Below are 26,365 nucleotides of genomic sequence, written 5' to 3' on the forward strand. Positions count from 1 at the left end.
GCTTTTGGTGTGGGAGATCCTGAGGGAAAGAAGACTGATGGGGAGGGGACTGCCCCTGGACCTGCAGGATGCAGCCTCTGCAGCTGCCCGGGTCGTGGACTCGGCTCAGCCTCTGTGTCCTTCCTCAAGCCCGGCCCCCGCGGGCTGGTTTGCACACTCTGCACAGCAGTGCTTACAGACAATGTGATCTTGCGGTGGGGGGGGAGGCCTGAGAGGCCGTGGGGACCGTGTCACGTACCCGGCTCTGAAGACGTGGTGTCCTTGTTCGGTCAGTCCTTGGAAAGCGTGTGAGGAAGGAGAAGGTGTGTCTCTTCTGGTTGTTCCTCCATTTGCTGAATGAACACCTTTTCACCCGCAGGGTGGTGGGTGTGGAGACAGTGGTGATAAGAGAGGAAGGTCCCCATGCCCCCACCACCGATGCCTGTTCTGCCAGAGGGGAGAGAGAGAACTGTTGTGAACACAAATTGATGCTCTAAGACACAAATTGACGGTCTAAGACAATGCCTGTGACGTCCCTGGAAGTCCACTCATTAGGGCTCTGTGTTTCCACTGCAGGCTGTGTGGGTTCCATCTCTGGTCTGGGAACTAAGATCCCACCAGCCGTATGGTGTGGCCACAACAGAGAGAGAGTGCCAAGCACTATGGAGAGAATCAGAGAGGTTTCCAAGGGGCGGAGCTGGGTGGGCTGCAAAGGCTGGGTGGTCTGGGGCAGCCCCCAGGGGAGCTGACCTCCCAGCCGACTTCTGCACCAGTTGGCATGGAAAGAACCTTCCAGGCCCGGACTCTGAAGAGAGGAGGAGTCTGTAGTGTTTAAAGAGCAGCGGAAGGAGGCTGCAGGAGGCGGCACTGGACAGACCACGTGCCCTGGTGGACAGAGGCTTTTATTACACACGGCAGGAAGCCCCCTGAGGATGTGGGCAGGACCGTGCTGAGATCGCAGTTTGTGCTTTAAAAGGTCGCTTAGGCTTCTGAATGCAGAACGGCAGGGAGCGGGGTCAGGAGGGGAAGATGGGGGAGTCAGTCAGAGCACTGTCACGGCGCCCCGGGCGTTGGTTGGGGTGGTTCGGTGTGGGGTGGAAGTAGAGGATATTTTGGAGGTTAAAGCTGCCAGAGACATGAACACTGATGGCCAGGATTGTGGCCTGAGCAACCGGTGAATGAGAAAGCCCTCAGGAGTAGCGAGGGGGGTGGGGATGGGGAGACCGGTGTGCCATCTGCCAGGGCTGAGATGCCCATCCTACCCAGGCCAACCGCAGGGAGAGAGTGGAGGCGGGCATGGCTGAGATGGTTAATACCATGGGACCAGGTGCCCCCACTCGCAGGGAGTGTCCAGATTCAGTGTTTGGCTGAACGCCCTGGACCAAGGATTAAGCCTCTGTTTGGCTAAGCAGAGAGCGCACCTCTTAGAATGAACTTCTTTGATGTAAGAGCAAATCTGAATCGTTGTCAAGATTGTTTAGTCACTGTCACCATTTGATTATTAAAAATGGTGGTTGGAGCTTTGTTGCTTCAAGCTGATCGTCGGTACAGCGGTTCTCAGTGCGTCGCGTGCTTGATTGCTCTCGAGGCCATTGAAATGGACATCTGTGATGATAGACGCTTACTTTCAGCAGAGGACGGAGGAGGGCGTGGGTCTTGGGCTGACCCTGTCCACCACAGCTGGTGGTGAAGCTGCCCAGGGTCATCAGCCTCCTTCCTTCCTTCTCTATGTAAAGACCTAGCTTCCCCCGACTCCTGGACTTGAAGACCTAGCTGTTGGTGATGATGCTGCTTTATTGAAATAGTCCTTTGAACCTCTGCTTTATTCACTGCCCAAAGAAGATACTTTCTAATATTTTCAGAAGCAAACATAAAAGTGTGGTGCTCATTCACTCTTCTGTTTCTGATTCCTCTTGCATGCATCACCCAGCCACTTGACAAAATTGTGTCCCTAAGCCTTAGATCTAACGATGTGATCCTGGGAGTCTGGCTCTCAAGGTGCCTCCGCATCTCAGCCGTAGATGCCGGGAAAGGATGCCAGCACCCTCTCTGGAGTAGGGCCACAGCCGCATCTGAGAGGAGGTAACTCGTAGGAAGTCCTTGTCTGCTCCAGGCACACCCTTTGGGTCCCCTCTTCTGTTGGTCTCAGCAAATGCGAGACTTGCTCCAAAGGGGCTGTGATGTCCGTGAGTCCTGCTGCATCCGTTTGGTTATCTGTAATGTATAACAAGAGGTCGGCATTGGCTCAGGCAGCCTTTTTATTCCCGAGGAGCTGCAGCTCCATCCTGTTTCACTATCTTGCATAAGTGCTCCTTGATAAGGCAGTTCTGAAATCTCCTGTGTGTCAAGTGGTTTGACACACCACTTTGTTTGAAGAAGAGAACAATAGAGGAGACTATCCAGATATTAACGGAACTTCACAAGGTCTTGCCGGGTCATGTTAATGATGCTGTTGCGCTGATGAGGTGCGGCAGTAACCAACGGGATCACTGACCCTGGGGCCCAGGACTGCCAGCAGTGACACTGATGGAGGCACTGAGCTCTTTGCTTTCCAAAGACAGAAAGCTAAAACTTGACCTTGGCTGAATGTCAAGGCCAAAACCTGATTTCTGGGCTTGGTAAAGAATCTGCCTGCAATGTGAGAGACGTGGGGTCCATCCCTGGGTCAGGAAGATCTCCTGGAGAAGGGATAGGCTACCCACTCCAGGATTCTTGGGCTTCCCTTGTGGCTCAGCTGGTAAAGAATCCGCCTGCAATGAGGGACACCTGGGTTCTATCCCTGGGTTGGGAAGATCCCCTGGAGAAGGGAAAGGCTACCCACTGCAGTGTTCTGACCTGGAGAATTTCATGGACTGTATAACCCGTGAAATCACAAAGAGTGGGACAAGACTGAGCGACTTTCATTCACTCTGTAGAGAGAAGAGGTCTGGGGACAGAGCCCTGGGGCGGGGTGGGGTGTCTGTGGTCAGAGGAAGCACCAGGACAGGATTCTAAAAGGTCCAGCCAGGAGCGGGGAGGAGCCAGGGGGAGGGAGATGAGGACAGACAGCAGACCCAGCTGTGGGTCACCACTAGGCCCCCGAATGCATCCCTCTCCCTAAGAGTGGATTCCGGGAGCAGCTGCCAGACCCCCTGCCAGGGCAGGTTCCAGGGGGTGACACTCCTGCATGGGCAGTGTTGTCTGGGGGGACCACCCATGGGCAGTGAGGGGCCCCCGGGCTGGCTGCCGTCCTGCTCGGACTCAGGCTCTCTCCTCTCCTGGAGGAAAGGCAGGCGCCTCCTCCTGTAATAAGTATCCAGAGCCCCATATTCGCCCATGTTTTCCTGCCCCCTCAAGAGCCCACCCCATCTTCCTCTGGCTCTTCCCAGGCTCTGGAGAGAGGGGTCCTGGCCATGCCAAAGCCCTGAGCCGCTCCTGCAAGCCCCATCAGTGGGCAGATGGATGCGGGTGATACGGGCCGCCAAGGACCTCTTCTGTCCCACAAGGGGGAGTTTCCTGAGACGTGGCTTCAGGCAGCATCAGCCTCAACCAACTGCCTTGTTTTCTGTTATCAACTGAGCTGTGTCCCTCCTGAAGTCATAAGACCTCAGAATGGGACTGTATTTGGAGACAGCATCTTTGTAGTTAAAGTGAGGTCACTGGGGTGGGCCCTAAACCCTTCAGACTGGTGTCCTTTTAAGAAGAGGAGATGAGGATGCATATACACACAGAGGGAAGGCCAGGTGAGGATGTCTGCAAGCCGACATCCTTGAGAAGCCTCAGAGGAGACTGACGTTGTTGACACCTTGATCTTGGACTTCTAGCCTCCGGGACGGTGTGGAAGCAATCTCTACATTTAAGTCACCCATCCCGTGGTGCTTTGTGATGGCAGCTCTAGCGGGCTCCTGCCCTTTCCTTCCCTTCTCCATTGACGACCTCTCCTCCCCTGGGACGTTCCGTCTGCAGGTTTGGCTGGAAGGGACCGCAGAGACGTGCCCGGCTCCCCGTCTCTCCCCGGTGGGCGAGGCTCTCTGCAGCCCTGCTTCCTTCCCCAGGGGCCTCTGCTCCCTCCTGTCCCTGGCTGTTGAGCGCCTGGGGACCTTGGAGGGTCTTATGGACAACCTGGAGGAGAAAACAGCAACCCACTCCAGTATTCTTGCTGGGAAAATCCCGTGGACAGAGGACCCTGGCGGGCTACAGCCTGGCAGAGTCCATGGGGGTCACAGAGAGTCGGACTGACAGAGCAAGTGAGCACGCATGTAGACAGACAGCGGTGGGTTGTTCAGCTCAGACCTATTAGATACAGATGGGGGGAGATGAAAATGCGTAAACGAGAGTCACTTCCGTCCTCTGTTGAGCTGCTTTGTCTTGCCTCCGGCACAGCCTGCCCTACACGAGCCGATGCCCTTCAGCTGTGGCTGACCCCCCCATGACCCCCCCATTAGAGCCCTCTCTGGTCTGTGCTGCCTCCGGCTCTAGGACAGCACCTGGACATGGCAGATGCTCAGTAACTGTTCTATAAATGAATGAATGAATAAGTGAAGGCGTGTCCTGAGCCCAGCAGGTATTGCCGTGTCATCACAGGATCCTGAAGGGGGCTATTAAACTGCTTCTTCTTGTGCCGGTTGAGGGAGGGGAGGATGTGGGGAGACTGTGTTGAAGTAGTAGGGGCCTCCAGAGAAGACACCTTAAACAGAACCTTGCTGGGGACCACTCGCCAAACAGAAGCCCTGCCTGTGCCTGGCCTGGACGTGACGGCCTTTGCACCTCCCTCACAGCAGTGCCACCGCCCTAGGTACCTCCGTGCCCGAGGCTCGTAGCACGTCAGGCCCTGTGCCCAGCACTTTCTCATCACCGTCCGGGTTCCTGATCTCATTATGTCCTGTGATGTCCTGTCTGTTGCTTTGCAGAGGCGACCTATCGGGGAACCCCCGAGTCTGGGAATGAGTGAATGAGGAGCCCTTCTCGCCTGCCCCTCAACAGGAGTGCAGTGAGGGGTCCCTCTGGCCCCACCCAGGAGGGGAATGAAGGCTCGAAGCCCGAGGCTTAGTGAAAGTGAAAGTCGCTCAGTCGTGTCCGACTCTTTGTGACCCCATGGACTATACATTCCATGGAATTCTCCAGGCCAGAATACTGGAGTGGGGAGCGTTTCCCTTCTCCAGGGGATCTTCCCAACGCAGACAAGAAACCCAGGTCTCCCGCATTGCAGGCAGATTCTTTACCAGCTGAGCCACCAGGGAAGTCGAGTCTTAGTCTCCGTAAACGAATCTGGAGCAGACGTGACCGTGTTTGTCGGCTCCTCCTGACTGCTCCCTCTTGGTGAGAAAAGAGTCGCAGGGACCTGAATATCTCATAATCCTTCTCGCCGTGGTGTCCGAGCACTAGAAAAAGAACAATGGCGGGCATGCAAGGTGCAAGGAGGCAGGGGCCACATCTGAGGCCTTCCTGTGTTCTCATCAAAGTCCTCCTCCCCCCGGAGCCCGCTGGCCCAGCCTCCTCACCTCCGGGCCGGACCCTGCAGGTCACCTCCTCGCCTCCCCAGCTGCACCTTGAATCATCCTGTCCATTCTCTGTGCATAGGATGTTCCCAGGTGGGACACCCACGCTTGAATCCTTGACCTCCCCGCCCCTCCTTTTCCTGCTGGCACAGTTTTCTAAGAAACGGCGGTGACTTGCAAGTTGAGAGTTCCATGGCTCAGCATCCTGGTGGGCCTCACGGCCGGGGGTGATCCGATCCACTCCGCCATGCTGGGGGTGGGGAGACCTCATGGCAGCCGGTTGACTAGGCGGCCCTGAGTCCCTCCAGCTTTTCCTGACACTCTGTCCTTGTCCTTCTCGTTGCAGAAAAGCTGGCAGACTGCAAGCTGAACGTGGCCGAGGTGACCCAGTCGGAAATCGGACAGAAGCAGAAGCTGCAGACGGTGCTAGAGGCGGTGCAGGAGCTGCTGCGGCCCCACAGCCGGCCGCTCCAGTGGACCGTGGACTGTAAGCGGCCGGCGGGTCGGGGACAGGGAGCTGGGGGCCTGGCCGTTGAGCTACCCGCCTAGTCATTCGTCTGCGGGTCCACCCGGGTCACCTTCTGGGTCTGAGAGAGGCAGCCAGGAGTGGAGGAAGGCAATGGTCCCGGGGGCCCATCCATAAGGGGCGAAGTCACACCTGCGATGCTCTGATGTCCCTGGGCTTTAGAGTGGAGAGGGGTTGTTTCTGGTTGGTCGAGGGAGACTTCCAGAGCCAGGGCGGGGGTTTGGGTTATAAGACAGAAGCTTGAGGGGTTCTTCCACCCCACATACCGGTGGCGCCAACACCCAGTGAGCTGTACTACTGGTGACTCGCCGAGGCAGGACCTCGGGAGGGGTTCAGTCTGGTCCCTAGAATACGTCACCGAGCGTGCTGCTTTAAGAATACGTGCATCGTAGTATTTCCGGCCGGAACATAAACCCGGAGGAGTGGAGCATTGACCATGAGAGGCTGGAAAAGGGCTTGACCCAGCTGCGCACTGCCAGCCTTACCCCCAGGGCGGGGCTGCCAGGGCGCGGCTTAGACACTCTCCCTGCCGTGTGGGGTCCCTGCGCTTGGGTGAGACCAAGACTGCAGTCCGGTTCTCCCAGCTTCTCCGCATGGAGACCCAGGACAGACCCGCCTCCTGGGTTGTGAGGCTGGGGGAGGAAATCAGTGAAGCCTGGCACAGGGCGAGTGATAACCACGCCTTGGCCCACATCCTGCAGAAGAGTTGTTGGGGCTGGGTTGGCAGCCAGGGTCCCAGGCAGGGCTGGAGTCAACGTCCGACACCCCCAAGCTCCGTTTGCCCTGCTTGGCGTCCCCTGTTGGAGACGGTTGGTGGCATAGAGGAAGGACCGTTAAGCGCCCAGATAAGAATGCGCATGGCTGGGGCGGGTTAGCGGCCAGGTGACCTGTTTCTCCTGAACCTCTGTCTCCTCCTGTGCCCATTGTACGTTCCTGCCCACGTGCTCTCTTTCCCCACCACCCAGTTCACTCCTTCTACGAACAGCGTGCCTTTGAACGTGGTTGCATAAGTCACCTGAGGCCAACAGGAAAGAAAAAAATGAGAAGCCAGAACTGAATGAAGCAAATTCCCACAGGCTGCTTCTCAGCTCGCTCCACGGTTCCGCGGCCTGTGGTTCCGCCTGTGGTTTTCCTGAGCTCTCATTTGCATTCAGCATCTCCATTGCCTTCTCTCCCCTTTTCCTTTTTAAAAATCGAAGGATAGTTGATTCCCAGTGTTGGCTTAGTTTCAGGTGTTTGGCAGAGGGATGCAGTTACCCATACACATCTTTTCAGATTCTGTTTCCTTATGCGGGCTCGGTTACTTCAGTCGTGTGCGACTCTTTGCCTCCCCATGAACTATAGCCCCCCTCCCCGGGCTCTTCTCTCCATGGGATTCTCCAGGCAACAATGGTGGAGTGGGTTGCCATACGCTCCTCCAGGGGATCTTCCCGACCCAGGAATCAGACTCTCGTCTCTTGACTCTCCTGCACTGCAAGCGGATTCCTTACCCACTGAGCCGTCTGGGAAGCCCCCTTTTTTCCTTACAGGCTCTTGCAAAATATTGAGTATAGTTCCCTGTGCTTTGCAGCGGGCCCTTTGGGGTTGGTTTCACTGGCTTTGGGACGTGGGCCTGGGGTTCCTGTCTTGTGATCTAAACGGTCCCCTTCTTGCCTCCCCTGCCAGCGATCCACGGGAAGAATCTAGTGGCTATCCTGCACCTCCTCGTGGCCCTGGCCATGCACTTCCGGGCCCCGATTCACCTCCCGGAACACGTCTCCGTGCAAGTGGTGGTCGTGCGGGTGAGTATCGTCAGCCTGGCAGCCCGCTTGCCCACGGCTCCTCCCCAGAGGGTCCGAGACGCACTCCTCCTCGTTCCTCTTCTGGTTCGCCTGCTTTTTGTTCTTTTTCCCCTAAGAGGCTACCTTCTATTTTTTGTCTTTTTTTTTTCCTCTTGACAAAATGCATGCCTTGCCCTGGCTTCAAGGTAAATGATGGAGCAGGAACAATGGCATTGATTTCAAGAGAGGCAGATTCAAAGGCTTGAGTGCGTGGAGGTTTAATTTCCACGTTTTTGAAAAGAGCATTCATTTCTGTGCAAAGCCAAGTAGCTGGAATTCAGGCCTCTTGAATGAGCTTATTACTCAGTGGAGAGGGCTGAGACCAGAGGAATGAAATAGATACTCTGGTACCCCAATCAGAGCCTCTCTGTGTTCGCTGCCAATTACATCCATCATCACCCATCATCTCTTTTTGAGGGTCATTTCGCTTGCTTCATTTGGAAAAATGTAATGGGGCATCAGGGTGTGCCTGATTGGAGTTGGACCTTCCGTGTCGATTTCCTCTGAATTTAAGGGCATAGACCCTGCCTTGGCTTTGTGTGTGCAGTCTCGTCCAGCAAACATGTATTAAGCACCTACTGTGTCCTGGGCCGTCGCCCTGGTGTGGGGGACGCTGGAGGAGAGCAGGCTGGGGTCTTCAAGGGTCAGCTGCTTCTGCCAGAGCACTGAGGTTACGCTTGGAACCTGATGTCTCTCGTGGAGATGTCCAGCGCCACACTCCCTTCTGGTTTTTGAACTTATCAGTCTCATGGTCTCTGCGGTCTGCAAGGCTCTGGCTGATCCTGTGTTTTTCGAAGCCGTCTGACCCCTCCATCACCCCCGCAGCCTGGCCCAGACCTGATGGGCAGGAATGCCCCTTGGGGCCCCAGGCGAGGCTTACCTGCTGCTCTGCCGTGTCTGCTTCCCGAAGGGAAGCGTTTGCGGTCAGAGGTGGTGATGGGCAGGGGCCCGTGCCTGTCCCCTCATCTTGGATGCTCACCCGGGGCACTCGGCCGGGAAAGGCTTCCCGAGGACACATGAGAACGTGGTTCCCAAACCCACGTACGTCAGACTCCGGGCTCCACGAACTCTCTGCGCTCAGTAACCAGGATATTTCCTTTCAGGCCCGCACTTTTGTCCAAGAAAATCTTTGGGGTTTGCAGAATGTGTTACTGGCCCAGGCAGGCACTTGCTGGCACTTTCTTCCTTGACCAAGGTCACGGGAGGATTCTCTGGGCCATGGCCAGAGAGAAATGAAGCGGGTGGGGAGGCCCCGGGGACTGGCCCGCCTCAGGCCTTAGAGCTGCCCCTGGCCTGTCCCTCCACGCCCGGTTATCCAGTCCAGATGGGGAGATGGGAGAAGCGTGGCAGTTCATGGAGGGAAGGAGTGAGGGAAGGCTGCGTTTGCACCTGGAAACATGGCCTTGGAAGGCCACTTGGTTTTCCTGAGCTCCAGCGCTTTCCCCATAAAACTGAGATTCTGCTGTGCTGTTGTTGCTCAGTTGCTGAGTCCTGTCCGACTCTTTGCAACCCCGTGGACTGCAGCACGCCATGCTTCCCTTCACTATATCCTGGAGGTTGCACGAACTTTCATCCATCGAGTCGGTGATGCCATCCAACCATCTCATCCTCTGTCGTCCCCTTCTCCTCCTTCCTTCAATCTTTCCCAACATCAGGGTCTTTTCCAATGAGTCAGCTCTTCGCATCAGGTGACCAAAGTATTGGAGCTTCAGCATCTGTCCTTTCAATGAATAGTCAGGACTGATTTCCTTTAGGATTGACTGGTTTGATCTCCTTGCAGTCCAAGGGATTCTCAAGAGTCTCTACTATGGACTTCAAAATATTCAGTCTGTCTGACTCATACCCGGCTCTGGATCCAGAGCACGGTGGGAGCCTGATACACCTTTGATGTCTGAGCAAGTGGATAACATGTCTCTGGGCCACACCCCCACCCCCAGCCCTCCGTGGGCGCTCCTGAGAATCAGCCAGGGTGAAGCCATGGGAAAGATGACGGCCGCCTGATGCTGGTTATCTCCATTCACTAGATCCAGTGGTGAGAGTTCCCTGGAGGCTGAGCTCAGGAGAGCCTGGGGAGCTTGGATCTGGAGAGGTATCCAGCAGGAAGTGAGCTCCCCATCCGTGGAGGGGTTCAAGTAGGGGCTCACAGTGGGCTTGGGTTAGACTGCCGAGCTCCGCCCTGGGACGCACGGGCTTCCCCTCCACCACCATCATCGCCTCTCCGCACCTGCAAGGCTCCAGAACAGGTGTGTCACACACCGTGTTAGTGTCTTGGGGCTGCTGGAAGAAAATCCCACAAAGCGGTGGCTAAAAAAAGCAGACGTTTGTCCTCTCACATAACAGAGCCTGAAGTCCAGATCGGGGTGCTGACTGGGTCCCTCTGAAGGCCCTAGGCCAGGGTTCTTCCTTCCCTTTTCCAGCGCCTGCCAGCACGCTTGGCTTTCCTCAGCTTGTGGACACGTGCCTCCAGTCTCTGCCTCCGCCTCACGTGGCCTCTTCCCTCTGTGTCTCTCTCTTCTCTTCTCGTAAGGACTCCAGTCTTTGGCCAGGACTCACCCTAGTCCATTACGGTCTCATCTTAACTCATTACATCTGCGGCGACCCTCTTTCCAGATGAGGTGACGCTCTGAGGCTCTGAATGGACACGGCTCCTGGGAGACTCTGTTCAGCCCGGTGCACGGGTGTTCTTTAATCTGGTGCCTCCCTCGTGTCATGCATATTCCTTTATGCTCCTTGCCTCCCCAGCTGCAGGGCGTCCTCTGGGAGCTGGGCTGACTCTCCTGAGACCCCCACAGCTGCGTGCTCTAAGAGCAGTGTGGAGAGCAGAGGGTCTGGGGGGTAGTGGTGGGGGGAGGTTCCAGCCACCAAAGGGCCACCCCTGTGGTCACCTGCAGCCCACCCCCAGGAGTGGCTGCCCCACCAGTGATGTTCTCCTGCTCTGCCTGCCTGCCCGGGGGTTGATTTGCTTGTTCATTTTGGGGTTTTCAGAAACGGGAAGGCCTGCTGCACTCCAGCCACGTCACCGAGGAGCTGACGACGACCACCGAGTAAGTGGACCCCGCCCCCAGGCCCTGCTCCAGCCAGGGACCCTCAGACATGTGGGGGCCGTTTTCCTCTGCGTGACCCTTGACCCTGGGATGGAATTTTCTCCAAGCGTCCACCCTAGCTTTCTGTCTTCCGCACACTTTCCTCAAAGTGTTTTTGGTTTTGATTTTTGTTCTTTGTTTTCTTTTTTGTTTGTTTGTTTGTCTTGCTGAAGAAGGGCAAGATAGCAGTTTGTTTTGGTGTTTAAATGAGAAATTCCATATCTTTTATTTTCTCCCTAAATAGAAAAATGAGTCAATACCTGTGGCATATGAATTAAAACTTCTTTACGCTGCTGGAAGTCTTTTCTGGAGTGAGACAGGGAATAATAAAGAAAAATATAATTAATCACATTCAAAATCTCTTGTAAGAATGAGGGGAAATTTATAACAGTGAACTCCTTGTAGTAGGCATGCTAACAACGTCCACATTTTTAATGTTTTGAAGTAAGTTATTCTCCAAAGATGTGGACTGTCATTCCTTACTTTGGAAGGTGAACTTTAAGAATGTTGAGAGAGGGAATGGGGCAGAGGTGTTTAGACTGGTCCAGGGGACCCGTGGTCTTGATGGATTCACCCATCTAGCTTAGTTCCATCAGAGGGAGAGAGTCACGCATCTAAGCTAGAACTTCCTTTGAGAAAGTCCTGAGCCATCTCGCCTTTTTGAGAAGCCCAGAGGGCAATTTTTAAGAAGTCTGAAAAGCTTCAAATCTATTGAAAATAGCAAATCAATTGGATCTATTTTGCGTGTGGTTTGTAAGAGGCCTTAGGACTCCCTACAAAGAACCTTTAAAATGCACTGCCTCTGCGCCTCCCTATTAAAGCTGTTTCAGATGAAACAGGACATTAAAAATTGATTGTCTCAGCTCACCCACCTGCTCAGTTCAGGGAGTGATTAATTACTGTGTCATGAATTCATGGATGGTCTTTCAGAAATCAGGCCGACACAGGAAGCCACCCCCGGTGTGGGAGCCGTCAGGTGGACGGAAGAGACGGGTGTTTCCTGATGTGTGTGCACAGCTGTTTGTGGTCCACAGGAGGGGAGGGGAGACGGGGACGGGGTGCTGAGCCTGGGCTGGGGAGGGGTCTCAAGCAGGCAGCTCGACCCCTTTGGGAGCAGGAGAAGGGCAGCTTGCGGGGGGAGTCTGGAGTGGGCTAGCGTCTTGGTTATCCATCGTTGTGTAAATAACCACCCCAAACCTAGGGGCTTAAATCAACAGTCACTTTATTTGCTGACAGTCTGGTGGTTGGCGCTGGCCAGTGGGGGCCTCTGTCGCTCCCCGTGTCTTTCACTCTCATGGAGGAGGCTTCTTTCCAGTGTCCTCAGGGTCCCCAGAGAATGACAGGGCAACTGCAGGCCTCTGGCCCCCTGTGTGCTGTGTTCCTGTCTTCTGTGGGTCACAGCGTGTCCTGGGTCCCCCTGGATGGGAGAGCAGGAGGCAGATGGCCCATTGAAGGGGGTGGGAACAGCCAGGCCTAATTATGGTGGGGGGCTCCCTCCCTCTGATGGAGCTAAGATAGACGGATGAATCAGTGAGGACCACGGGTCCTCCCGATCAGTCTAAACACCTCTCCCCCATTTCCTCTTTCAACATCCTTAACTTTTACTTGCCTGCAGTGATGGGAAGACGCTGTGTCTGTCTTCCCTGGTCTCGCAGTGGATGAGGGATCCCTGAGAGGGCAGCAGGGGGCAGTGGGAGCTTTGTCTCCAGAGCCAGCCCCTGGGAGAGTGGCCCCAACGATTCACACCAGTCACCAGCACCCACAGGGCCTGCGGTGCACTGGGCACCGTGTTGGGTGCCCAGAGGCTGAGAGGATGCGGTTCTACTCCTCCCAGGATGGCGGTCTAGCTGGCAAGAAAGATCGTGTCCATAGACATGTGAAATCTAGCCCAGGGGCCTTGTGAGATGTACAGTGTGGCTCTCAAAGAATTTCAGGCAGTGGGGCGGGGCGGGGGTGTAGGGGTGCCCCGAAGTCAAGGTAGAGAGAGGTTTCCAGCAGAGGCTGCCCAGCGTCCTGCATGGTCTCCCAGACTCCAGGTTTTCTCTGTGCTATGGGTCGCCTCCTCCTGGAAGCCCTCCCTGTTTGCCAAGCAGGAGTGGCTGGCTCCTTTTACTTCCTGTAGCATCTCCTGTATGTCTCATTTCTGGTGCACGTGGGCTGTGTAGAAATGTGGGCTTAGGAGTCTCGCTCACCATCAGGTGTCCTGCGGCAGGGCCATGGGGTGTTTATTTCCATATCTCTATGGCCTGTGCATAGTAGGCGCTGCAGAGACTACTTGTTAAATAAGGTGGAGGCAAGGACTTGAGTCTGGAGGGGTTTGGGGGTGAGGCTGAGGTCTCTTTGCCTCTCAGGAAGCTGGTGCACAGAAACACCTGTGCGTTTGTGCTCTCAGATCCTCCGGGAGGAACCAGCCGCCCATCCTTCGTGGCTTCAGCTCTGGCCTCGAGTCAGGGCCCAGCCTGTGTTTCTCCAGGACCCTTTAGTCTCCCGCTTCCCCGGAAGTGCGTTGTCCTCACTCTCCAGAACGTGACCTCTGGGTAGTCTGCACCCTTGTATTTTAAAGGTTAAACTCGCGGCTTCCTCAATGGCTCAAGTGGTAAAGAATCCGCCTGTAATTCAGGAGATCCGGGTTCCATCCCTGGGTCGGGAAGTTCCCCTGGAGGAGGAAATGGCAACCCACTCCAGTATTCTTGCCTGGAGAATCCCACGGACAGAGGAGCCTAGTGGGCTGCAGTCCATGGGGTCACAAGAGTCGGACATGACTGAGCATGTGATGGATTATAATCATTTTATTTTAAAGTTTAAGCTCAAGGTGCCAAAAGACCCGTTTTCTGCTGAAATGTTATCCGTGTTAACTACTCCCTCGATTAAATGCCCGCTCCCCCCTCACAACAAATGGCATTAAAAGGATGGTTTAGAGATGTCTATTTGCTGCCGGTCTTGTGCAAACATTTAGAATCCACAGAAGCACCTCCTGTTTGTAATTAGAGTGGGAGAGAACTTATCCAAGTGGGACTCACATTTTTACAACTCCGTCTCTGACTGGCCAGCTGGGGGCCCATGGGGCATCCCCACCACCCTCTGCCCTGTGGCTCACTCAGCTCTGTGGACCGTCTGATGCTTCTCTCTGCTCTTCTTTGCAGGATGATGATGGGGCGCTTTGGTAAGTAACTGGGTGGGGGAGCGGGTGGGGAGGGCATGGGGCGTCTGAGGTCACTGGGCACTGTGGGGCTGCCCCAGGAAGCCCCCAGGGTTCACACGGTCACTCAGAGGCCGCAGGGCCCAGGGCGGGTTTTGGAGTGTGGTTTGCTTCTCACAGCTGTCGGGAGGCTGGGCGGGGGGATTGGAAAAGTGAGGTGGGCGGGAGTGAACCAGGAGAAGGGGGAGGGCGGATGTCCCTGTGAATACAGAGCGTCATTAGCTAGCCGGAGGTTCAGAGGTTCCTTATGGGATGTACTTTTTACCAAATGGATCATTTATTTAATTTATTGGGCTGTGCTGGGTCTCGGTTGCGGCCCGTGGAACCTTTAGTTGCGGCGTTCGAGCTCTTGGTTGCGTCATGCAGGAAGGACCTAGATCTCTGACCAGGGGTGGAATCGGAGCCCTCTGCGTTGGGAGCGCGGTCGTAGCCACTGGACCACCAGGGAAGTCCTGGGATGTGCTTTCGTAGATAGCTTTCCACCTTAAAATCTCCGGCTTAACAGACCTTCGAGTCAGGCAGCACTGACTGTAGTCACGGCTGGGTGACCTTTGGCCTCCTCCTTCACCTCACTGTTCCCCATCTGTAAAATGGGTCCTCGGAGTTGTTGGTGGATTTTGTGAGATAACAGACGTTCAGTCTGCTCGGCCCAGGGCCCGACTCTTTCTCTGTTGGTTTTCAGTGGCTGTTCCCATAGAGCTGTCCCCTGCCCCATGAAAGCCCCACCATCCCATCTTCATCTCGGGGAGGGGTGGCAGGTGCAAGGGCAGCTCATGGCAGCGTCTCAGCCCTCCGGGAGGGGAGCCCCCAGCTCTTAGTCACAGCCAGAGGCAGCTGGAGCCAGGCTCCCCGCTTTGGTGATATTTCAAATCGAGAAGCCCTCAGCACTCCCCAAATGCCGTGTTCTCCAGCGAGCAGAGAGGGGAGTACAGACGTTAGGAGGAAAATAGAGACCAAATAGAAGTTTTCTGCGTGCCTTGTGAGCCGGCCACGGGAGCTTGTCCCTAGCTGTGGCTGGGGGCCTCGGGGTGAGGGGTGCGCCTCGGGGGCACCCCCGGGCTTGGCCTCTGCGGCCTCACGGTGATTATGGGGACCAGAGGTACCCCTGCCACTCGGGTGCAAAGAGGACAAGCGGCTCTTCAGTTCCCAGAGGTCTTGAACCAGAGAAAATGCAGCAATTATATGTCCTTAAGTGTCCTTAAGTAGTCCTTGAGCTGTGCTGGGGAAATTCAGTCTTCACTTTTTTTTTTTTTAAGTAGCACTGGAGGTCTTTTTTATGTCTATATTATTAAAAAACGTTAAAAGAAAAAGGGAGTGAAAAGGAATCCTCCTGTGTTCAGTTGCTGAGGCTGCAGAATAGGGTGGGGAGTGCAGCTCCAGGTGTGGGGGCGCCTGGCCCTGCCCTGGGTGTGCAGGGGGTGGGCGCAGGGCACCCTGCTGTCCCCTCCCTGAGCCTTCGGGCTTGTCGAGGGCAGAGGGGACTCAAGTGGGGCCCTCCGAGCATCTTCAAGGGTTGCCTTGCTTTCCTGTGTTTTCACTTCAGTGTGGGGGACAGGACCAGGGCGCTTGGACTAGTCGGGGGGCTTCAGGGGGGATCGTTTCCGCTGGGGTCTGTGTGCAGCCTCCCATGCTAGAAGGGGCTAGACGCTCAGTCAGGAAGGCCCTGGCAGCCCTGAGAAGGGGCGCTCGGGGGTCTGGCGGACTGGATGGTGGCTGAGAGTCCCCGGGGATGGCTGAGCGTGGTGGGGGGTGCGCCGTGGCACTCGAGAGGCCGAGGAGCCTGGAGTCGTCGCCCTCGTCACGTCCAGGGCTGCCTGTGCTCCTGAAATGCAAAACAGACCATTAGTGGGTGACAGGCAACTCTCCCACCCCCAGCTCCGGCTCCTGCTGATGCAGGTCCCCGGGTCTCCTGGTTACCCCGAGATGCAGCAGCTTGCACCAGCCCGTGTCCCGCGGGAGCCCTCGGGCCCTGCGGCCCCAAGACCCCATCACCTCCCGCCACTGGCCCCTTGAGTTGGCTCCTCTGCACTCCTTAACCCCTCCCTCCGCTCACCCCCAGCTTGCCGAAAGCTAAAGCCTTGCAGCCCTCGCAGGGGCTTCCAAGGCCCCCTTAGACCACCCTCTGGACACCCCTATTCTCTGCTCTGGCCTCCTGGCCCCCTACTTTGCACCCTCAGCAGCCCCTCACCCCGGCACTCCCCTTCCGGCTCTTGTACACGCAGTACCCTGGCCTGAAATGCTCCCCCTCTAGATTCCCGTGTGTCTCACCTCCTCCAGGGAGGCCCTCCTTGATGCCGCTGCCCGAACCCCTGCCCATCCTCTGACCTTTCCCCCCCCCATTATCTCTTTACTCACCTCTGCTCGCTGGGAACGCTTTTGCTCCATGCCTGACAGGCATGGGGGCGCCTGGACGGTCAAGGACCCCCGCTTGGCCCTGCCCTCTTTCCCTTGGCACGTGGCTCCTTGAATCATGGACTTCCTGGTTGGCCCAGTGGTAAAGGATCCACCTGCCGATATCAGAGACTCGGGTTCGATCCCTGGGTCGGGAGGCTCCCCTGGAAGAGAAAATGGCAACCCCCTCCAGGATTCTGGCCTGGAGAATCCCACGGACAGAGGAGCCTGGCGGGCTCCGGTCCATGGGGGTCAGAGTGGGATGCGACTGAGCACGCACACGTGCCTTGAGCTGTGAGCCTCCTGCGGGCTGGGGCATGTGTCCCCTGCGTGCATCGCCAGCCCTGACCACACATGTTCCAGGAACACCAGGCAGGCCCTCCTTGGCTCGTGTCTGCCTTGGGGCAGGGCGCTGGGTGGCGCAGCCTTCACAGGGAGCCCAGTTCTTGGCCTCAGTTTCTCACCTTAGCACTCTGAGCGAGGCAGGGGGTGGGAGGGCGTGCTGCACCTCCCCTGGGACCCCCCCCCACCCGCCTTCTGCGGGCTCCGCTGTCCCGGCTGGGGTGGATAGGAGGCCCTTCTCTCCCCGGGGGAGCTGGGGAGCTGCAGCCCGGTCTCCATGGTAACGGGCTTGCTGGCTGCCTCTCCTCTGCAGGCGCCCCTCCCCATCCCGGGCTTCAGGAAGTTGGAGAGAAGGATGGAGAAGCTTTCTTCCTTTTCTTCCAGGACTCCTTGCAGCCCCTGGTCTCTCCCCTTCACATCTCCCCGTTGCTTCCGAGGCTGCAGCTGGATCACACCATTCCTGGTCTCCGCCCTCCACCACTCCTTTTACCCTCAAGGGACCCAGCCCTCTTAGCCAACAGCCTCCCCCCCACCCCGCTGCCTGCCCAGGCCACACCATCAGGAGCCCACTCTTGGCTCTCTGTTCCCTCTGCCCAGAACACTCTCCTCTTCTTGCCCTAGCGAGCCTGGACTCTAACATCAGGGCTCCTCTGACCCCGGGCCTGTGTCCACGTCCCCAAGCTCCGGGGCCCCAGGGACCAGACGGGTCTCACGAAAGAGGGAAGTGGTGAGAACACTGAATGATGAAGGGCTGCCCCCACCCCTGGCACCTCTGTGCTGTGTGTGGCGGGGAGTGCTGGTGCCTGGGGGTGAACAGGGGAGTCTGCGCCCCCACTTCCACGGGGGGCTCATCAATGCTGGGAGTAGGGGAGGGCGAATGGAAGTTCACTCTTGTCTCGGCTCCCATTTCTTCAAGAGAAGCCAGAAATTCAGGACTTTTGGACACCCTTCTGATTTCAGAAACGTAGACTCAGGGCCCACTTCTTCTGGAGTAAGCCGAGCATCTTTGGAAGTTGAACTTCGGTGGACACTGAGGGCCTGGCTGATGCAGCTGCTTCCTGCATCTTTCTGGCTTTATTGGTACCCATCTGTGGACTGCCTGTGCCCTTCCTGGGGGCAGGGCTGCCCCCTGTTCGTTCATCCCTGTGACTGTCCCCAGAGCCTACAGGGAGGTCCGGGTGGGAGCAGGACGAGAGGACATCAGTGACACGCTTGCTTCTCCCTTTATACCCTGTGCGTGAAAGTGAAAGTGAAGTTGCTCAGTCATGTCCGACTCTTTGCGACCCTAAGGACCGTTGCCTACCAGGCTCCTCCACCCATGGGATCTTCCAGCAAGAATCCTGGAGTGGGTTGCCATTTCCTTCTCCAGATCTTCCCGACCCAGGGATTGAACCCGGGTCTCCCTCATTGTAGGCAGATGCTTTACCGTCTGAGCCACCAGGGAAGTCCGTTTCTCTGTGCGTGCTGGGTGCTAAGTCGCTTCAGTCGTGTCCGTCTCTTTGCGATTCTATGGACTGTAGCCCCCCCGCCAGGGTCCTCTGTCCATGGGATTTTCCAAGCAAGAACACTGGAGTGGTTTGCCATGCCCTGCTCCAGGGGCTCTTCCCAACCCAGGGATCGAACCCACGTCTCTTATGTCTCCTGCTTCGGCATTCCGGTTCTTTACCACTAGCGCCACTTGGGAAGCCCTTGATTCATTACCTCGCTTAATCCTTAATACCGGTGGTGAGCTGGGGTCTGTTTTCACCCCCACCTCATGGAGGGAGACGCTTTGCCTAAGTCACGGGCCCCAGGCTCTCTGCCAGATTAGTTGTCATTCCCCAGGCCTCGGCCGAGACGCCATCCGCCCCCCAGGGGCAGGCGAGCAGGCCTGGGGGCCCCGGCCTCCAGGCCCTGCGATGGCCCCCCTGCCGCCCTGCCTCTGCTGGCCCAGCGGTGGCTCGGCTAAATATATCCGGCTGACGTCAAGGCTGTTCTGCTCCTGGGGGTTTTCTTAAGCTGCATTTAAAGTTTGTGTTTTGCTTTGTGAAGATTTAGCTTTTTTTTTTCTTTCTTTTCCCTCCCTCTTAGCAGACTGTCTTGTTGAGTATAATCGGACTTAGATGATTATAAAAATAATTTACAGCTGCCGCAGTAGAAAAGCTGGGGGGAGGAAAACCTGCAGGGTCAGGCCTTTGGGTCACTGTTGGCCTTTAGGTGAAAAAAGCGGGGTGCCCCTCCGCAGACACACTCCCCAGCCCTGTGCACACGTGTGTGTACACACCACACACACACACACACCATGCATACGCACCTTCCTCTTTGCCTGTCACCTTCCTTCCTGCTGCCTGCCCCCAAGGCCAAGGGGGAGGCTACCTGGGCTGGGCCAGCTGCCTTCGGAGGCCCTGGCCTGTGGGTGCTGAGTGCCTGCCGTTGGGGTGGCCTCGGGGGAGTAGCTGGGATGCTTCCTCCAGGAGAGGCGCAGGCTCTGGCTCCCTCAGTCGTGACCTGCCTTTTTCTCATTTCTCCCCTCTCTCAGTTGATGCGATCCTGGAGCAGGCCCTGGGTCATCTCTAGCTCCAGGTTCCAGCCCCCTCCAGACAGGTGCAGGGCTCTTCCTACCCCAGCCCTCCCCCAGACTCCATGCAGGGGTTTTGAGTCCCAGCCCCAGCTTGGATAGAGGGCCTCTCTGCTGGTTGAGGTTCTCTGAGCATTGACCACCCCCAGACACCTTGGGGGACCGGGTATCCTTGAGGACCGAAGGGGGGCCCCCGGGCCTCCAGATTCCCTCATCCCCACCCCTTCTGTCCTGGCAGCGACTCCCCTGCAGCCCTGGGTCCCACCCTGAGACCTCCGCCCCCCTGCCTGGGCTCCAGGTGGCAGTGGGCTCTGTCTGCCTCCGTGTGACCCGCCATGGCAGTGTCAGGCTGGAAGCAGGCCCCTGGCCCAGACAGTCTGGTCCACTGACGGCCACGTCGCCCCAGCCTCTGGTGGCCTTGCAACTGAAAGAGAAGGGGTTGATTCTGTGTTAATTTGGAAGGCATGGCTGGGCCCATGAGTGGCAGGCAGGTAGAATGGGTCGGGGTCCCTGGGACGCGGCAGGATAGGTCCCTTCCGGCCCTGGGGGTCTTCCCATGGAGGCAGATACCCTGGGGAAGAGCAGCTGGCGAGGGGTTCTGAGCAGGATTTCCTGGCCCTTTTCCTTTGTTCTGAGCACTGGCTGCAGGCCCGTCACGGTTCTGGAGCCAGTGATGGTGCAGTGAAGAAGTGAGACAGTGGTCCCGGGCTACAAGGAGCAGACAGTCCAGCAGAGAAGGAAAAACAGAACGTGCTCGCACAGAGTGATGGTGGAGGTTTAGTCGCTCAGTCGTGTCCGAGTCTTGCGACCCCATAGACCCCATAGCCCACCAGGCTCCTCTGTCCATGAGATTCTCCAGGAAAGAATACTGGAGTGGGTTGCCATCTCCTCCTTTGGGGGATCTTCCCAACCCAAGGATTAAACCTGGGTCTCTTGCCTTGCAGGCAGATTCTTTACTGACAGCCGTGAGTAATCGCTAGGAAAGTTGCACCAGGGTGAGAGGACAGAGAGTGGAAATGCGGTGCTCTTTTAGAGACAGGTGGTTGTAGAAGGCCCCCCAGACGATCTCAGGGAGGTGAGGCTGGTGAGGAACAGGTACAGAGGCCCGGTGGTGGGCATGTGACAGAGGGAGGTACCAGTGGGTGGAGTGAGGTTGGGGGGGTGGGTGTTGGGAGGTGATGCTGAACTTGTGGACCCTGTGGGCCCATGGGAGAGAGAGAGAATTTTATTATAAGGGTGATGAGAGAGTGATGGAGAGTTTTAGTCCCCACAGGGATGGGGTGCAGTTCAGTTCAGTCACTCAGTCATGTCCAACTCTTGGCGACCCCATGGACTGCAGCACGCCATCCATCCCTGTCCATCACTGACTCCCGGAGTTTACCCAAACTCATGTCCATTGAGTTGGTGATGCCATCCAACCATCTCATCCTCTATCATTCCCTTCTCCTTCTGCCTTTAATCTTTCCCAACATTAAGGTCTTTTCCAATGAGTCAACTCTTCGCATGAGGTAGCCAAAGTATTGGAGTTTCAGCTTCAGCATCTGTCCTTCCAATGAACACCCAGGACTGATCTCCTTTAGAATGGACTGGTTGGATCTCCTTGCAGTCCAAGGGACTCTCAAGAGTCTTCTCCAACACCACAGTTCAAAAGCATCAATTCTTCGGCGCTCAGCTTTCTTCATAGAAAGAAAGCAGGGGTGGGGAGGGGGAAAGAAATGATCCAATTAACACTTTAAAGTGGGAAGCCTGGCATACTGCAGCCCACGGGGTCCCAAAGAATCGGACACAGCTTAGCGACTGAACAGCAAAACTTTAAAGGGCTTACTGGGCCTTCAGGGGAGAATGGATCAGAGGAGTTGGGAGTGCAGGAGTAGAACCCATTCAGCAGGAAGTTGTAGCCACCATCCCCAGGTGAGGGCTTGTTTGGGGGTGGCAGCCACGATTACCTGGGGAGGTGGTCAGATTTATCCACGAGATGTATCAACAAGGTGTGTGGGGAAAATGGAGAGAGACTAGGATGTGATGTCTGAGTGCTTCCCCTGTATTCTGTGTTCAGAGGCAGAAACTGAGTTAAAGGGACCCTTCAAAGCGTCTTTCCCTTGATTTTGCTCCTTGTCAGCACCTGCCTCTTGGCTCTGGCAGGAGTGCAAAGGCTTCCAGGCAGGTGGAACATGCAGGGGGATTAGACACTGCTTGGTTCTGGGGATATGCAGAGATGATCAGAGCAGCGCCCGCGTCTCCTTAAACCCTTCTCCGTGTCTCTGCAGAGCGGGACGCCTTTGACACGCTCTTCGACCACGCCCCCGACAAGCTCAGTGTTGTGAAGAAGGTGAGTTCTCAGTCAGGGTGTTTCCCTCCATCTCTGGGTGCTTTTTTTTTTTTTTTTTTTTTAACAGCGTGAACTCCGTGCTGGGAAGGAGGTGGGAAAATGTTTGAAATCTCTGAAATGTTTGCCACATGGATTGAAGTGTAATTATAGTCAAAAGCGTAACTGCGGTGCATAAAATTAGCACCTTTTTAACTCAGCATCTCTGCTCCTGGGTATCTTCTTGGCCACCCTCCCCGCCACTGCTGTGGAGTGAATTACCCTGCCAGTGGTGGGGGGCAGTTCATTCCGAATCAAGGCTTTTTTTCAGTGTGTAAATGTTTTTCAGCATGTCAGCCTGCTGGCTTGTGCTGGCTTCGTTACCGGGAAGCTGCAGCCACCACGTGCCTGGTAAACAAGCAGGCGCTGTTGGCAGAGCTGTTCTGAGCTCCATTTGGCCTGTCTCCCCAGCTGGGAGCGCAAAGGGGAGGCAGCCTGCTGGTCAGCCTCTGATGGAAGAAACCGCGTGAACAAGGCTTTGGAGTCAGGGGCTGGGGAATGGTGAGCTTCCAGGCAGATGGCTTTCTCTCCCCCTGGAGGAATCAAGACTCAGTACACATCAAGTTATTTGAGTGCCTGCAGAATGCTCAGGAAGGCAGCGGTGGGACGGATCTCCACTTGTAAAATCTAAGCCCTCGACTCTGCGCAGACGGCTCTCGATCTTGAACAGTTTTCCCACACAGGTTGCTTCATGCAGGACTTCTCAGTCTGTAATATGCTGACATGCTTTGCAATTCTCCAAGAGGGGGCTTGGGCTTCCCTGGTAGCTCAGCTGGCAACAAATCTGCCTGCAATGCAGGAGACCCCGTTTTGATTCCTGGGTGGGAAAGATCCCCTGGAGAAGAGATAGGCTACCCACTCCAGTATTCTTGGACTTCCCCTTGTGGCTCAGATGGTAAAGAATCCACCTGCAATGCAGGAGACCTGGGTTTGATCCTTGGGTTGGGAAGATCCCTTGGAGAAAGGAAAGGCTACCCACTCCAGTATTCTGGCCTGGAGAATTCCATGGACTGGATAGTCCATGGGGTCGCAAAGAGTCAGACACGACTGAGCGACTTTCACTTCACTAAGCGGGGGCTTGGTGGGGTGCATTTCCCCAGGCGTGTTTGTCTGCAGTGAGATCTGTTGACTTAAATGTATCGGGATAGACAGAACACATTACATTCCCACGGAACTCGCGTTTGGAACGTGTTGGTCCAGGCTGGGATGATGAGACTGTTAGTTCTTTAAGCACTTGGCGGAAGTGGGCCTTCGGGGCGAAGCCTACTGAATGTGCTTGGATAACAAGCAGCGTACTCTGGGCCTTCGGAGCAGTGCCCCCAGCCCAACCCCGGCCACACCCGGCCCCTGGACTCCGTCCAGTGCACCCACAACTTGTTGTTCCCTAGCTCAGTCATGTCCAACTCTGCGACCCCACGGCCTGCAGCATGCCAGACCTCCCTGTCCATGAGACTTTCCAGGCAAGAATACTGGACTGGGTTGCCACTTCCTTCTCCAGGGGATCTTCCCTACCCAGGGATCAAACCCACCCTCTCCTGCATTGGCGGGTGGATTATCGACCGCTGAGCCACCAGGGAAGCCCTGGCTTGCAGAAGATCTGATTCATTCTTTGAGAAGGCGTATTGTGGGGATCCCAGCAATGACCAAGGAAGAATCCTTTTGTTTCCCTGACACCTTCCTGCTTCCAGCCTGGCCCTTCCCCACCCCCACACTGGGAGTCGTGTTAGTGTCTCCTGAATCCCAGAATAAAGGCAGGGGGACCCTGTCCAGCTCTCCAGGTCCCTCCGAGATCACGCCCGACTCCTCTCTCCCATCCCACCCACCTCCAGCCCCCGCTGGAAGGTGCTGGAGGGCTCCCACAGGTATACACGGCCTGGGTGGCTGCTCCGCCCACTCCACCCCCCAGCTGAGATGCTCCCCTGGGCCCTCATCTTCCAGGGATCCACGTGCTTCTCGTCGACACCCTACCACCACCCTGACATTTGAGTTTCATCTGCTTTGCTGCATCTCTGGATTCCCCATCACCTCCACTGGGTGTATGTATGGAGAATCATGCCCCAGACGTCAGGGTGGGGCTCTGTCTTACTGTCTTGCATCCCCAGCACCAGTTAGAGTGCTGGGCACACAGTATATCTGGGTTAAATGAATAGGAAGTGACATCATGTCCAGGGTAGGGAGAGATGGGGTTGACACTGAGATTCCATGAAAGTTGGGTTTGATTACTGAGACAAGTTGCAGGCCACAAGTTTTAAACTTTCACCAAAGAGGAGAAGCCAGTGGCCCTGTGTAGGCACACACCAGGACTCAGCAAGTCTCTGAGGTCTCTTCGTTTACTGAAACTCTGACGGAGGGGGCCCCGGGCAGCCTTTCTGTCTCAGTCTTTTGTAGTTCAAGGCTACAGCTAGCCTACGTTGAAGCAATTAAGTATCTCCCCCTGAGTGGGAGTCAGCACATCCATCCTGGGGGCGCAGATCACTCTTCTGCAGGGTTGTTAAGTATGGTACATGTGCACGTGGGCTGGTGGACAGAGTTGTGCGTTTCTTTACCAGCTGGGGTAGATTTAGGTTTTATCTCATTAAAACCAAGGGTGATTGTAAGAACATTTCATTTTCGACTCGAGCCTTTCATTCCAGCCAACAGGGGAGGTTACGGAAGCGTCTCACAGAGCCAGAGATGGCACCTGTCGCGACCTTCCCGTGATGTGGGAGCCGAATCTCGCGCTCACGTTTCCCGCGTCTCTTTGCCTTGCAGTCTCTCATCACGTTTGTGAACAAGCACCTCAACAAGCTGAATCTGGAGGTGACGGAACTGGAGACCCAGGTGAGCCACGTTCTGGGTTGAAGCATCCTTTGTCTGGTGTGGTTTCCAGCCAGCTCTCTGATCTTCGGTGGGCTGCGTGAACAAAATCAGACAGCGTTGTGTTCGTCATACAGAGAATGTCCATCACGCAGTTGAAATAGTCCCAGCCCCAGCCTCCTGGACCTTCTCCCACACCCTCTGTTTTAATTCCTGGGGCTCCTGGAACAAAGCCCATTAAACAACACATATAACCTCACAGTTCTGGAAGCCAGAAATCCCAGATCAGGGTGTCTACAGGGCTGTTCCTTCCGAGGCTCTGGGAGGGGGTGGGGTGGGGGGCAGGGAGGTGGTCAGTGCCAGGCCCCTCCCCCAGCTTCTGGTGGCTTGCTGGCAACTTTGGGCCTTTCTTGAGTCATCAGATGTATTGTCTCCATCTTGGCTTTCACATGGATCTGTATTCAAATTTCCCCCCTTTTTTGGTAAAAAACACAATCGTGTTGGATTAAAGCCCACCCTAACGTGCTTACTTCTGCCAAGACCCTATTTCCAAGTAAATTTACACTCACAGGTTCGAGAGGGGGGTCAGGATTCCAACACATCTTTTTTGGTTGTTGTTATTGTTCAGTCGCTCAGTCGTGTCCGACTCTTTATGACCCCATGGACTGCAGCACGCCAGGCCTCCCTGTCCATCACCGACTCCCGGAGGTTGGTCACACTCGTGTCATTGGGTCGGTGATGCCCTCCAACCTTCTGGTCCTCTGCTGCCCACTTCTCCTCCTGCCCTCAATCCTTCCCAGCATCGGTGTCTTTTTTGGTGCAGGGATGCAATTCAACCACAGCGCCCTCCAAGGTGCCGGCACCCCCACCAAGGAGCCTCTGCGTGTGCGTGTCCCTCAGACTAGAATATGTGGCTGCCTCGGCCTCTGCTTCTTTTTTTTAAAATTTTTCTAAAATTGTTTTGCCTGCACAGCATGTGGAATCTATTTCCCCGATCAGGGATCGAACCCCAGCCCCCTGCAGTGAGAGCGAGGAGTCTTAACCTCTGGGCCACCAGGGATATCCCTGGCCGCCTCTGCTTCTGCTGTCCGTGGCCGTCCTACCCTTATGCTTAGCCAGCAACTGCTGGCTGGCGTCCCTCTAGTGAATACACACCACATATTTCTCCCGCCGCAAGTATAGAAAGTATACCTCCGCACCCCGACTCAGAGCGAAAGCTGCAGCGTGAAAATATGTTTTGAGCACTTGGCAAGCATTAAAGACAAAATATAATTTCCCCGGGATTAGCTGGGTGCTTGAGTTTGACGTCTTTCGCGTTCTCGGTGCCCGTTTCTCTAATGTGCAGCTGATCCTTCTTAAACCCCTGGGTGATTGCATTCATTCCTTTCTCTTTCTTTAACTTTTCTCATTTGCTTTTCTAATTAAAAAAGTAATTCAGGTTCATTGTAGAAACGTCTGAAAATGCAGATAAGCAAAACAAATAAAAATCCCCCGTAATCCCCTCACCCAGAGATAACGGCGCTGGGGGTTTACTCCAGATCATTTCTCCACACGGATGGCTCCTCGTGGGCAGCTCGCTCTATGTTTGAATGGCCCATTTTCTAACGTATATATTTATTTGTGTGTCATTTGCAAGAACACTTTTTTTTTTTTTAGCAGTTTACTAATATCACGCGTTTAGCCTCTGATTATTTGCGGCCTGATGTATTAACAGTCCAGAAGTGTACTCATTTGAAAAGGATCCATCCTTTTAGTCTGCCCCTGCCCCAGCTCCCTCACCGTTCTCTCCAGAGGTAACCAACTGCAGTTAACGGTTGGGTGTGCCTTTTG

At 55.7% G+C, this 26,365-nt stretch overlaps 1 protein-coding gene across 5 annotated transcripts in view; it reads left to right on the forward strand.

Annotated features, from left to right (window-relative positions):
* Window positions 1–26,365, forward strand: part of PARVB (parvin beta) — a 114,996-nt gene that overhangs the window by 77,946 nt on the left and 10,685 nt on the right. For all 5 annotated transcript variants that reach the window (XM_086403217.1, XM_086403214.1, XM_086403219.1 and 2 more), the window contains exons 5-10: window positions 5,803–5,943; window positions 7,648–7,763; window positions 10,788–10,846; window positions 14,029–14,048; window positions 21,642–21,703; window positions 24,491–24,559. In XM_086403217.1, coding sequence (XP_086259343.1) covers window positions 5,803–5,943; window positions 7,648–7,763; window positions 10,788–10,846; window positions 14,029–14,048; window positions 21,642–21,703; window positions 24,491–24,559 — 467 coding nt within the window. The remainder of the gene's footprint in view (window positions 1–5,802; window positions 5,944–7,647; window positions 7,764–10,787; window positions 10,847–14,028; window positions 14,049–21,641; window positions 21,704–24,490; window positions 24,560–26,365) is intronic.

This window comes from Bos grunniens, chromosome 5, assembly GCF_055505025.1.
Source record: "Bos grunniens cultivar Pamir isolate PY7600 chromosome 5, Bosgru_T2T1.0, whole genome shotgun sequence".
Classification (NCBI taxonomy): domain Eukaryota; kingdom Metazoa; phylum Chordata; class Mammalia; order Artiodactyla; family Bovidae; genus Bos; species Bos grunniens.